We start from the raw sequence: 13490 nt of genomic DNA on the forward strand, positions 1-13490 counted from the left end.
GTGATGCCTGTTGAGAGAAATATCTAGCTTTGGACAGCAGCAAACCACAACAGCAATGGTTTTCAAGCCAGTGCATTTGAATCACCAGAAGTGCTTATTAAAACAACTGGGCCCATACTCCTATCCTTTCTGATTCTGAGTGGGATCCAAGAATTTGCAATTCTCACAGTTCACAGGTGGCGGTGCTGGTCTGGAACCACACTTGGAGAGCAACTGCCCTATTACCTTCGGTTCTAGTCATTCTCAACAACTGGACCTTTACCAGTTACCTTGACAGTTATATCAACAAATAAGCTTTCCTCACCTTTAGGCATGAAAGACTTGAATACTGAGCTATGCAATTTGATATAGCTCATCTCCACTCCCAATAGTGGACACGTTTACCAGACATGAACAAGCAATTTTATAGAAGATGAGTGTGAGGGACCAGCTGCTGTTCCCTTTGAAGCAGTTATTGTGAAGGCAATTTCAGCAAGTATCTCATTTGTATTTGCAATAGTAGAGACTATGAAAAGCAACTTAGAAATTATTTCAGGTGTAAGGTAAATGTACCTAATTGGTTAATATACAGTGGGAGTGACTAACAATCCATTAACTGTATGGCAAATTAGATTGGTATTTGAGAGTAAACTTTTTTTTTTAAATATATTTTTTGAGAGTAAACTTTACAAGTTATCTGGGCACTAAAAGGACAGTTAATAAGCAGGAAATAATGAAATAAAAGGTAAGCCATAAGGATCAAATAGTACCGTAAGTATAGTAAAAAAATATATATATATATATATATATATATATATATATATATATATATATATATATATATATATATAGATCATGTTACCATAAGATTAAGTGAAGGGATGAATCTGTTGCTGAGGGTAGAAGCCAGTTGCACTACATTTGAATTTATGTTATCACTGGGTTTCTTTGTATCTAAGGAAAAAAATACGAGTGCCAGAAATGCAAAATCTATTTATTGCCAAGAGATGAAGAAAGAATTGAAGTGGTCAAATCACTAAAATTACTGAACAGAAGTAATTTTTCACAAGTCGTGGTGGCTGAAGTAGAGTATATACATTATTTTTTAATTTTTAATAAGCATATTTTCCTCCTCTTCTGCTGACCTGAAAATATTGCTTTATAGTGTTGAAACCTATGGACTTTGCCTCCTGTAAACAGCAGGTCGTTTGCTTGCCATTCCCCTAACTCTGTTCTGTGGACTATAAAACTATTTTCTGGTTTTAAAACAATATTCTGGTTTTTGTTAGGCCATCAATACTTCTTTCAACCTGTATGTTTTATGTGTATAATATTGTTCTTGGTGCTAAATATACTTTCTTTCCTCTGATATTCAGGATAATTCTTTCTCTATATTTGTGACTATTCGTTCATTTTCTTGAAGTTATGTGATTGTTACTATTTTTAAATTAAAAATACTCATAATGTATACTAATGAAGATGACCATTGAATATAAAGCAACATTGGTGAAACATAACTATGAGAACAATGTCAAACATTACCTGCTCCACCTGCATCACCTTTGGAATCCAAACACTTAGCATCACTAATTGGTCACTGAACCACATACCCAGTCTTGCCCCTGTCATAGGGGAGACTCGTCATCGAATGACCAGTTACCAAATACTTGTATGACCTGGCTTAAAGAAGAGCCTGGGCCAATCGATTTCAAGTAAGAGTCACAAAGACATTTTCTGGTGGTGACTGAAAGCTGGAACTGAAAGATCTTACAGAGTTAAGGCCAAGGGTTATTGTATATGATTGGCATCCTCAAGCTACAACTAAGGGAAAACCAGCCAGTGAAGAAAGAAGGGTCCAGATATGGGGGAGAGGCAGAGAGCAAGCTCCTGGTTTTATCTCAGTCCCTGCCATTTATGAGAACTGGTTTTACCTGTCCTTGTGTTTGGGGGCACTTGAACTTTTAAACCCTCTTTGCTCCTGAAGTAACTTTGAACTACCAGAAAACCGTATTTAGATACATTTTAGTGAGTTAATTTCAAATATAAAACGTTCTCTTTCTGTGGGGAGAGAGGAATAGGTTGCCTACAAAAAAAAGGGGTTGGCATCAAATTTCTTCTCTGCCATATTAAATACCAAAAATGAAAAGCAGCAGTAAAACCATATATGCAGCATTTGGAAGAGAATAGAAATGTTACCTAAGAATTCTGAAGCCAGCCAAACTAGCATTTAATATATCTGAAGTACTATCATTCAGAATTTTATTGTTATCAACAAGATCTTCCCTAGAAGACCAAATATGTTTGTTCATTTAGAGAATATTAAGTAGTCCACAGGGTTTGCATATGGGCCAAAAATTCATTCATAGAATGGGGCTGCTTTGGTCAAGATTCAGGTGCTGCCCCTCACCACCAGAGCCTTCTCAAACACTCTTGCCATAAGTAACATTACATGAGGCACTTGCTTCCTCACACTGCTCATTTCTGGAGCCTTGCTTGGGTGGCCGTGATTGGCAGAGGCTATGTCACATGCTGCATTCATAAAACATGAATTCCCCAAATCCATGAGGAGCATTTCCAAAGAACTGGACAATCAGAACCCATGACCTATTTCTGCCTCAGTATCCCAAGAATTAAACAGAAAGGCTTTAAGTAAACCATCTGAGCAAAAAAAATTAAACTTGAATAAATGCATAAATAATTGTGGTTAATCTGATAATGAATCTCAATGTGAGTGCCCAAGTAACTCAAAATGAAAAGATGAAATTTGTAATAATTTTAATCTTAAATTCAAGTTACTCCAAACCAATCTGGGAAACAATATTTAGAAGGAAGAGAAGATGTAAAAGCATGCTAAATTTCTAATCTTACATAGGCAGTGTTCAGAGATACTATTTTACTTTTAGAAAAATACAAAATCAGTATTTTCATTTAATAGTAACTCCAATGTTAGAAAGAAATAAAACTTCCCATCCAAATCACTAGCCCAAAAATAACAACTAGGAAATCTTAACCAAGATATATAAGGACAGGAAAAATGGCAGAGGGCTGTATTTCACAAAGAAGCATGAAACGACAGAGTACTACCAAACAATGAGTGGATTGAACATGAAGAGTAAAAGAACCACTCTCAGCTTGAAGTCAAGTTTTTAGAAAACCTAAACAATCCAATTAAATACCATTAGCAAATGAAAAAAAGTACAAAAAGTGCCCTAGCCAGTTTGGCTCAGTGAATAGAACATCAGCCCATGGACTGAAAGGTCCTGGGTTCAATTCCAGTAAAGGGCACGTACCTCACTTGCAGGCTCAATCCCTGGCCCTGGTCAGGGGACATGCAGGAGGCAGCCAATCAATGTGTCTCTCTCACATTGATGTTTCTCTCTGTCACTCCCCGTCCCTTCCACTCTGTCTAAAAATAAATGAAAAATTGTCCTCAGGTGAGGACAATTAAAAAAAAAAAAAAAAGTACAGAACCAGTGGCTGTATTTGCAGATGGGGCCTCTAAAGAACTAAAGGTAAAATAAGATCATAAGAATGAAGGCTTAACACATAGCAATGTGTATAGATCATGTATCATAGAAATGTACACTTGACACCTGTATGATCTTATTAACCAATGTCACCCCAATGATTAAATAAAAAATGAGGGCCTTATCTGATAGGATTCATCTACAGGTGAGCACGTCTAGCACTCGGTGAGGAATCCCATGTTAGCGACGGCGCATGCGCCCAAAACGCCTCGCTTTGAGGACACCAGGGAAAAACATCGCAGGCGTTTGCGGACGCTCTCGCGAGAGGATAGGGCCCAACGCCACGTCAGGAGCCGGGACTCCGGCGCCGAGCGACAGGTGCCAGAACAAACGGACGGGGAAAGGCCGGGGACGCCAAGGCGTTCCGGAGGGCAGGACTTCCGCCGGAAATGGGGTTGTCTGGGAAATCAGAGCAGCGGCGTTCCGGCGGGGCTGCCGGCGGGTCTCACCCCAGTGGGCGCGGGCGGAGATGGCCTGCGCCGCGGCGCGGTCCCCGGCCGACCAGGACAGGTGGGTCCTGAGGCGGGAGGTAGCGCCGCTCCCCGGCCCCGGGAGAGGCGCGCGAGGAGGCTCCGAGCTGCTCCCCGGCGTCCGCTCCTCCCGGAGGCCCCCGCACCGGGCTCTCCGCAGGTCCCTGAAATGCCAACCTCCGGTAGCCCGGTAGTTACCTGGTTTGCCCGTGCGGCTCCGTGCACATGGCATGACCGAACAGAGTAACTGCGTGAGAACTATTTTTTCCCTATTGCGGCGTCCACGAAGGCTCGTTTGAGTTTTTTAGGTTTATTAATACCTCTAATTCCATACTTTAAAAAATATATATTTTATTGATTTTTTTTTAACAAAGGAAGGGAGGGGGCTAGTTAGAAACATCAATGAGAAACATCGACCAGCTGCCTCCCGCACTCCCCCCCACCCCCAACGTGCCCGCAACCAGGCTACATGCCCTTGACTGGAATCGAACCCTGGACTCTTCAGTCCCCAGGCCCATGCTCTATCCACTGAGCAAAACCGGTCAGGGCCAACGCCGTACTTTCTATACACGAGAGAGGACCCACCCCCCCCCCCCCCACACACACACACACACACACAGGGCCCTTGTGGCGGGGACCTGTATCTAAGTGAACAAACAGTTAAGACACTGTTGTTTTAAATATTCTGTAGCAAGTAGGGTTCTTTTCCACTTAAGGTAGTGAGTTAAAGTTTACTTTTTAAGTAAGTTAAGTGAAAGGGAGATAATATAAAGAAAAAAGCATGCGACTCATAGTGTGGGTGTACTGGCAGTCACGATAATGAGGGGATGAAGGGGTGAGGTTTTGGGAACACTGCTCCGGTGATACCAGCTGTATTTTTTCTGTGGCAGGTTTGTTTGTATTTACCCTGCTTATTTAAATAACAAGAAGACCATCGCAGAGGGCAGGCGAATCCCCATCAGTAAGGTAAGCAGGCTGGTACCTTGGCCCTTCAGGGGAGAAGGGACTTTGTTGATACCTTTTATTTTCAAAATTGATGTCATTTTATTTTTATTTTTTTTAAGAAGCACATTTTGTATTCTGACAACAGGGTCAAGGTAACTTGGTCTGAAGCCTTGACTTTGTTATTCTCGAGTTATTTTATATCTCACTTTCTGCTTAAATGTGTAAAAGAAAGTCTGTTTTGCTGCCTCTGGATAAAAGAGAAGACACCAAAGCTTTGGTTCAGAATAATACCTGACTCCCTGAAACAGCCCTCTGGTAGCAAGCTGTCAGATAATTTGGAGAATGATTAAGTTGTTTTGAACTTTGCCGGGACCGGTTTGGCTCAATGGATAGAGCGTCGGCTCGGGTCCCGGGTTCGATTCCGGTCAAGGGCATGTACCTTGGTTGCGGGCATATCCCCAGTAGGGGATGTGCAAGAGGCAGCTGATCGATGACTCTCTCTCATCGATGTTTCTAACTCTCTATCTCTCTCCCTTCCTCTCTGTATAAAATCAATAAAAATATATTTTTTAAAAAAGTTGTTTTGAACTTTATCGATATATAGCAAGCATACATACAAAAATCTTAAGTGTCTTAATTTTCACAAAATGAGTGCACATGGGTAATCGCCCTAATTTAAAGAAAGAAAACATTACCAGCATCCAGGAAGATTCCTTTCTATCCCCTCCCAGTCACTGTCCTTTCCATATATACTCACATACAAGGAGAACCACTGCTGACTTCCATCACCATAGATTACTTTTGCTTGTTTATGAGTTTTATTTAAAATGCATTACACACTGACTTTTACATCTGTTTTTCACCGAACTTTAAGCTTATGAGATTTATCCACATTTTTGAGTGAAATTTAATTCTCATTGCTTTGTAATAGCGTTTCTCAACAGCAGCACCTTTGACATTTTGAGCCAGATAATTCTTTTTTTTAAAATATATTTTATTGATTTATTTATTTTTTTATTTTATTTTATTTTTATTTTATTTTTTTTTACAGAGAGGAAGGGAGAGAGATACAGTGTAGAGAGTTAGAAACATCAATGAGAGTCATCGATCAGCTGCCTCTTGCATGCCCCCTGCTGGGGATGTGCCTGCAACCAAGGTACATGCCCTTGACCGGAATCGAACCTGGGACCTTTCTATCCACTGAGCCAAACCGGTTTTGGCTTGAGCCAGATAATTATCCTGTGTATTTTAGGTTGTTTAGCATCCCACTAGATGCCAGTGCCCTACGCCATCCTAGTTGTGACAATCAAAAATGTTTCTAAAGCATTGCCAAATGTTGAGAGGATGGGACAGGGGGCAACATTACCTTAATGACAACCACTGCTATGTAGTATTGCTTTGTATGACTGTACTATCGATGGATAACTGGGTTGTTTGTAGTTTGGGGCTATTGTAAATAGAGCTTTTGAATTTGTCTTTAGTGAACATAGTTTTGCATTTTTAAAATATATACTTAAAAGTGCAATTGCATGTCCATAATGAATGCATACTTTTGGCTTTAATAGAGAGAACCAAATAATTTTCTAAAGTGGTTGTATCTGTAATAATTGTTTAACCAGTATTCACTGAGCACCTACTATGCTCCAAGTATCATGCCAGATGTTGGGGAATATACTGATGAACAAATTAGTCCTTCCACTTGTGAAGTGTATGTTTTGTTGGAGGGGAGATGAACAACACAAGGATTGATCAGTATTCCAGGTTTTTGTTTTGTTTTTTGTTTTTTTTGTTTTTTTGTTTTTTTTAAGTTATAGTGGAAACAGCTGGATCTAGTAGAAATGGAAACCTTGGGTTTGATACATGTTTTGATCATAGTATTTGAAATGATTTACACAGTATTGTAGTACCTACTTAAAGCTAAGCTGTTTAGTGTTTTTTTTAATTGTTCAGGCTGTTGAAAATCCTACAGCTACAGAGATTCAAGATGTGTGCTCAGCAGTTGGACTTAATGCATTTCTTGAGGTATGATGTGGTCCTTCCTTTACTATTTTCCATTCTCATCTCATTGATATAATAACATCCTTAAACAAAGCCTGTTTTTCTTTTGTATTAGAAAAACAAAATGTACTCCCGAGAATGGAATCGTGATGCCCAGTACAGGGGCAGAGTCCGGATTCAACTCAAACAGGAAGATGGCAGCCTCTGTCTTACACAGTTCCCATCACGTAAGTTTTTTTAAATGAATGAGTAAAATTTGGGGATAGGTTACTCATTCCTCTACACTGCAAAGAAATTTCTGAACTTTTGAAAGGTAAAAATAATGTGTGTTCTACATACTAATTTAGAGAAAGGACTACCACTGATGCAGGGTAAACAGTGCTTCTAACTTTGGAGGCTGGGGTACTTTTTTTGTTTTCTTTTATTTATTTATTTATTTATTTATTTTTATTGTTGAGAGTATTACAGATGTCTCTCCCTTTTTACTCTCATTGCCCCCCTCCACCCAATTCCCACCCCACCTCAAGTCTTCCCCATCCTGTTGTCTGTGTCCATGGGTTATGCATATCAGTATATAAAATCTGTTACCATCTGTACCTTCTCCTCCCCCCACTCTGAGATTCTTCAGTCTGTTGCATGCTTATTTTGTGGGTCAATTTATTTTTTTTTTATTACATTAACCCTTTGCACTCTGCTGTCCCCTCTCAGGGGACATCGGAATTCTAGCATATCACTCGGATGTCCCCTCTCAGGGGACATTGCAGTTTATTAGTGATTACGGGGAATTGAGTTAATTCAACGCACGTTTCCGCCGTTAGCGTTGAGTAGCTGGTAGCCAATGTCCAGAATGGTTCGGAGTGCAAAGGGTTAAACATATGAGTGAGATCATGTGATACTTGTCTTTCTCTGAATGGCTTATTTCACTTAGCATAATACTCTCCAGGTTCATCCATGCTGTCTCAAAGAGTAAGAGATCATATATATAATTTGTTTTTGTTTTGTTTTCAGAGAGGAAGGGGGAAAGAAAGGGAGAGAGGGAGAGAAAGAGAGTTTTTTTTAATTGTTCAGGCTGTTGAAAATCCTACAGCTACAGAGATTCAAGATGTGTGCTCAGCAGTTGGACTTAATGCATTTCTTGAGGTATGATGTGGTCCTACAGGAGAGGGGAGAGAGAGAGGGGGAAAGAAGAGAGAGAGGGAGAAAGAAACAGAAACATCATTGATGAGAATCATTGATTGACGCCTCCTGGCAACCCCAGCCTGTGCTCTGACCATGATCTTCTGGTTCACAGATCAACACTCAACCACTGAGCCACACCACCCATGCAAGAATCCATCTTTTCTACAGCTGCATAGTGTTCCATTGTGTAAATGTACCTACCACAGCTTTTACTGGTGGGCACTCGGGCTGTTTACAAATCTTAGTTATTTTAAATAATGCTGCTATGAACATAGGAATGCATACATCCTTTCTGATTGGTGTTTTGGGATTCTTGAAATATATTTCTAGAAGTGGGCCACGGGCATCAAATGGCAGTTCCACTTTTCATTTTTTAAGGAAACTCCATACTGTTTTCCTTAGTGGCTGCAATGGTTCTAAACTTCTTTAAGTTAGGGACCTATTTGATAATATGATGAAACTTATTAATGGTTTCCTCCAAAAATACTGTTTTGTGAACATTTTGTAAACCTCTGAAAGTCCATCATTGCTCCTAGGTTAAGAGTGTAAAATTACTAAATTGTCAGATGTTCATTGCCATTTTAGATCCTAGAGTTCTTGATGTTTGCTTATAATTTCATTAATCTAAAAAGCCACTCTTAGTGAAAAAAAGCAAGAGATAGTATTACCACTTAGGTAAATTTAAAAACAAAGTAAGAAAATACCTGGTCTTAAGATAGAAGTTAACCTAATGGCAAAAGCAAGGCAAGGGGTAGGGAGTAGGCACAGGAGGTTATGGTAAGAGAAGACTAGCATCATCCCTAGTGTTTTATTTTTATTTTTAATTTTTTAATTTATTGGGGTGAACACTGGTTAATAAAATTATACAAGTTGCAGGTGAACAATTCCACAGTATGTCATCTGTACACTATATTGTGTGTTTCCATGGCTTAAAAGTTATAATGATATGCTATTTCCAATTTCTTATGTGTAGAAAAGTTCTCTTTGGATTTTCAAGTTAATTACTAGGACCAAGACCCAATTTTTTGTTTTACACTTAAATTTTGATTGTATTATTTTAAACATTTCAGCGTTGTTCTCAGTACTTTCACCACCAAAGGCCCCATTCCTAGTCATTGCCTTTATAGTCTTTTTTTTTGTTTCTTGAAATCCTTCTCATTTTCTTGATGTGGTGTGATGATTTCTTGAACTTTATGATATTCAAGTTAATGACCTTTTGCATCTTAGTTCATGGATTATATACTAACCTTAATTTCTGGTTCCTAGGTAAGTCAGTAATGTTGTATGCAGCAGAAATGATTCCTAAACTAAAAACAAGGACACAAAAAACAGGAGGTAGTGACCAAACTCTTCAGCAAGGAGAGGGAAGTAAAAAAGGGAAAGGAAAGAAGAAGAAGTGACCTGGCAAGACAATCAAGTCGGACATACAGCTGTAAGAGCCGTGGAGGGAGCTTTCTGCTTTGTATCTGGGAGGAGCTGAAGCTTTCTGTTTGTATCATTTAACTGAACTATGAACATTTGTGCCTCCCAGCTTTAGCATGAGAGTTGACAATGAAATAAATTTACACAAAAAGTTTGCATCTAGCTCTTATGCAGTATACCATAAAAGAAAATTTTTTTGCCTTTCAATGCAGTTTTTGTGGAAGAAAGAAGCTTATTTTTAAAAGGACAATGGCCTCTGCCATAAGTTACTTGAAATCCTGTATCTGTGCTCTATGTAAAAATGTTCAGATAAATGAGTTTAATAAGATTTAAAACACATATCGTTCACCTTTTAAGCTAATGAAATAAAATTCAAAACTGACTATGTAGTTTTTGCTTATGAATTAATGCCAGTGGAAGAGATAATTTAAAAGAATAAAATGGGAAACCTGGCTGGCATGGCTCAGTGGTTGAATGTCGAACTGTGAACCAGGAGGCCCCAGTTTGATTCCTGGGCAGGGCACATGCCTGGATTGCAGGCTTGATTCCACAGTATAGGCCATGGAAGAGGCAGGCAGTCAATGCTTCTTTCTCATCAGTGATGTTTCACTCAACCTCTCCCTCTGTAAAAATCAATAAAAATATATTTTAGAAATAATAATAAAAATATAAAAGAATAAAATGGGTAGTGGGTGTTTAGCATGACCTTAAAAGTAGAAGAAAGTAGTAAATTCCTCTTGGAGGTCTATGAACACCCAGTCTATAGATTTTTTTTTTTTTAATTTTTAATGATTTTCTTTTTAGAGAGGAGGAAAGGCAAGAGAAATATTGATGTGACAGAAACATCAATCTGCCACCTTATGCACCCCAATTGGGGATCTAACCCACAACCTAGTGTGTGCCTTGACCAGGAATCAATCACACAACCTTTTAGTGTATGGGATGACGCTCCAACCAACGGAGCCACCCAGTGAGGGCTAGATCATATTCTTTTAATTAGTTACTGTAATTGAATAGTTCAATAACTGGTTTTTTGACATGGACAGTCCTGGAGTTTAAGCTTTAGATTTGCTTATTTTGTAAGCTTAAGGACATTGTTTTCATTGAATTCTAAAATTACTTATGCTTTAGCACCTTGAGATACACCTTTTTCAATAAATTAAATTGGATTGCTAATTCTATCTTTATTGCAAAGCACTGTCTGAATTTTTTGTAAAGTTGAAGAGAATCCCTATCTAGCCTTATGTTTTTGCCACTGAGACTCTTGGGCGAACTGCCTTCTGTGACTCCCTATGCTTTTGGAAGTGCTGTTAGTCATGTGCTGCCTAATAGTGTTTTAGTCAGGGATGGGCCACATATACAACTGTGATCCCATAAGATTATAATGGAGCTAAAAATTCCTATCATTCCTATCCCCTAATGACGTAGTAGCTGTTGTAAATTTGGAGCACAACAGGCATTACTTGTGTTTATGTTGATGCTGATGTAAACAAATTTGTACTGCCAGTCACATAGAAATATTGCACATACAATTATACACAGTACATAATCTTACCTAACAATAGACAAACATGTAAATTGACCATACCCTTTGCCATGCCACCAGCCAATCAGGAGTGATATGCAAATTAACCCAACAAAGGTGGTGGTTGATTTGCATATACAGACACCAAGTGAAGGGTGGAAAGTTTGCATCATTGCCTTGGCAATGACGCAGGCATTCTGCCCCACCCCCAGTCTCCGGGCCTCTGGGCAGCATGGGAAGGCAGGGGGTGTCGGGAGCGGAGAGAGCAGAGGCTGCTCTCCGAGTGGAAGGAGGCAGCCTGCTGGGGCCTGAGCAGAAGGGCTGGGCCGGAGTGGAAAGGCAGTGCCGGCAGCCAGGGAAAGGAAAGCCCATTCTAGCATGAATCTTCGTGCATCAGGCTTCTAGTACCTGATAATAACAAATGACTGTTACTGGTTTATGTATTTACTATACTAAACTTTATTACTATTTTAGAATGTACGTTTTCTACTTATAAAAAAAAGTTTGCTATAAAACCATTTGCCATGTTATACCATCAGCAGCTCACATCTTGTGCTTACTGTGGCTCTTGATTACATCATTTGTCTTGTACTTAATTTCGTTCATCTCATGTTGTTTTATACATTTAATGTAGCCTAAGGGCAAAGTGTTTATAAAATCTACAGTACTGTATAGTCCTGTCCTAGGCCTTCATATTCACTCACCACTTTCTGGATCACCAGAGCAAGTTACAGTTCTATAAGATCCAATCATGGTAAGTGCCCTATACAGGTGTACCCTTTTTTAGCTTTTATACCATATTTTTACTTTGCCTTTTTCTATGTTTAGGTGTGCTCTCTTAGATAAACAAATATTTAATCGTCGTGTTACACTCACCTCCAGTGTTCAGTACAATAACAGGTTTGTAGCCTGGGAACAATATACTATTTAGCCTACGTATGTATGCTCATGGTTCAGACCTGTGGCACATGTCCATTTTCAGCTGCAAGGCAGGCTGGGAAAGTGGATATATGGTTTTTTTAGTCCTGATAGAGGCAGCCAACAAGAAAGTAGTGGAGAATGGATATTGGGGCAGTTAACAAAATATTTGTCACAGAAAGATGACTGGAGCCCTAGCCGGTTTGGCTCAATGGATAGAGCGTTAGCTCATGGACTGAAACGTTTTAGGTTTGATTCCTGTCAAGGGCACATGCCTGGGTTATGGCTCCATCCCCAATGGGGCGCGTACAGGAGGCAGCCAATCAGAGATCCTCATCATTGATGTGTCTATCCCTCTCCCTGTCTGAAATCAAAAGTATATTTTAAAGAATATATTTTTTAAAGAAAAGGTGACTTTAAAATTGTTTTGGCAATAAGTGTCAGAAAGATCTCAGAACTATTGCTGTAACATTGTATTGCTCTTCATATTGCAATGAATGCATAATTGAGCTTTTCTTTGCCAGTCAAGTGAAAAACAGAATCTTCTCTAATGAGCAAGATTGAGCATTTATTCATATGTTGAAATACCACTTATATTTATTTCAATGAATTATGTTCATATCCTTTGCCTACTTTAAAAGGCTTTATTGTTATCAATATTATATCTGTACATAATTTAAAGAGCCAGCTAGTTTTCATGGTTTCAATTTTAGATATTAACTTCCATCTTAGGAGGATTTAGATTTTCTTCCTTTATCCCACCACATGCATGTCTGCTTCCAACCTTCCCTCCTATCATAATTTTAATCACTATTCACCGTTTACATTGTTACCATCTATTCCATTTGTCGCTGAGCCATGTACTAAGGTACTCAAAAGTGTGGTGGGAGGTTCAGCAGCACTGGCCTCCCCTGGGAGCTTGTGTTCTCAAGTTCTGGGGAAATTGAAAATTTCATTGATTTTTCTTACCTTTTTTTTTTTTAAGTTTTTTTTTTATTTTTATTTTTTTAAATAAATCTTTATTGTTCAGATTATTACAAATGTGATCCTCTTCCCCCCCCTCAGTTGCTCCCCTGCATCAGGTTCCCACCTCACTCTCTGTCCTTTCCCCATCCCCCATTTTCCTCATCCATAGGTGCACAGTTTTTGTTCAGTCTCTTCCCGCACCCCCACTCCCTTTTTCCCTGAGAATCGTCAGTCCACTCCCCTTCCATACCTCTAATTCTATTATATTCACCAGTTAATATTGTTCATCAGATTTTTTTAATTCCCTTGGTTTTTAGATTCACTTGTTGATAGTTACATGTTTGTTGATCATAATTTTGTTGTTGTTGATCATAATTTTTATCTTTATCTTCTTCCTCTTCCTAAATAACCTCCTTCAGCAATTCATATAATTTCTGGTTTGGCAGTGATGAACTCTTTTAGCTTTTTTTTATTTGTGAAGCTCTTTAACTGTCCTTTGATTCTGAGTGATAGCTTTGCTGGGTAGATTATTTTTGGCTGTAGGTTCTTGCTATTTATCAC

General features: G+C 39.0%; 1 protein-coding gene across 4 annotated transcripts; it reads left to right on the forward strand.

The window, feature by feature from the left end:
* Positions 1-3672: 3672 nt before the first annotated feature.
* SRP19 (signal recognition particle 19) lies at positions 3673-9902 on the forward strand. Of its 4 annotated transcripts, XM_036409743.2 has the most exons (5): positions 3857-4016; positions 4867-4942; positions 6872-6943; positions 7035-7146; positions 9365-9902. In XM_036409743.2, exons 1-5 carry the CDS (start codon positions 3976-3978, stop codon positions 9496-9498), a joined length of 435 nt encoding a protein of 144 aa, XP_036265636.1. In that variant the 5' UTR covers positions 3857-3975; the 3' UTR covers positions 9499-9902. The 4 variants fall into 4 exon arrangements, with proteins under 4 accessions (XP_045427799.1, XP_036265636.1, XP_036265638.1 ...); XM_036409745.2 differs by lacking the exon at positions 6872-6943; XM_036409746.2 differs by lacking the exon at positions 4867-4942 and having other exon boundaries at positions 3860-4016.
* The last annotated feature ends 3588 nt before the right edge of the window (positions 9903-13490 follow it).

Source organism: Pipistrellus kuhlii, unplaced genomic scaffold (assembly GCF_014108245.1).
Source record: "Pipistrellus kuhlii isolate mPipKuh1 unplaced genomic scaffold, mPipKuh1.p scaffold_m20_p_4, whole genome shotgun sequence".
NCBI lineage: Eukaryota > Metazoa > Chordata > Mammalia > Chiroptera > Vespertilionidae > Pipistrellus > Pipistrellus kuhlii.

What these genes read in the sequence shown, in the direction of transcription:
- SRP19 (XM_036409743.2), top strand. Translation starts at nt 3,976, where the DNA reads ATGGCCTGCGCCGCGGCGCGGTCCCCGGCCGACCAGGACAG. An exon ending in TCCCCGGCCGACCAGGACAG is followed by an intron (nt 4,017 to 4,866) that starts GTGGGTCCTGAG and finishes TTTCTGTGGCAG; the next exon opens with GTTTGTTTGTATTTACCCTG. An exon ending in GACTTAATGCATTTCTTGAG is followed by an intron (nt 6,944 to 7,034) that starts GTATGATGTGGT and finishes CTTTTGTATTAG; the next exon opens with AAAAACAAAATGTACTCCCG.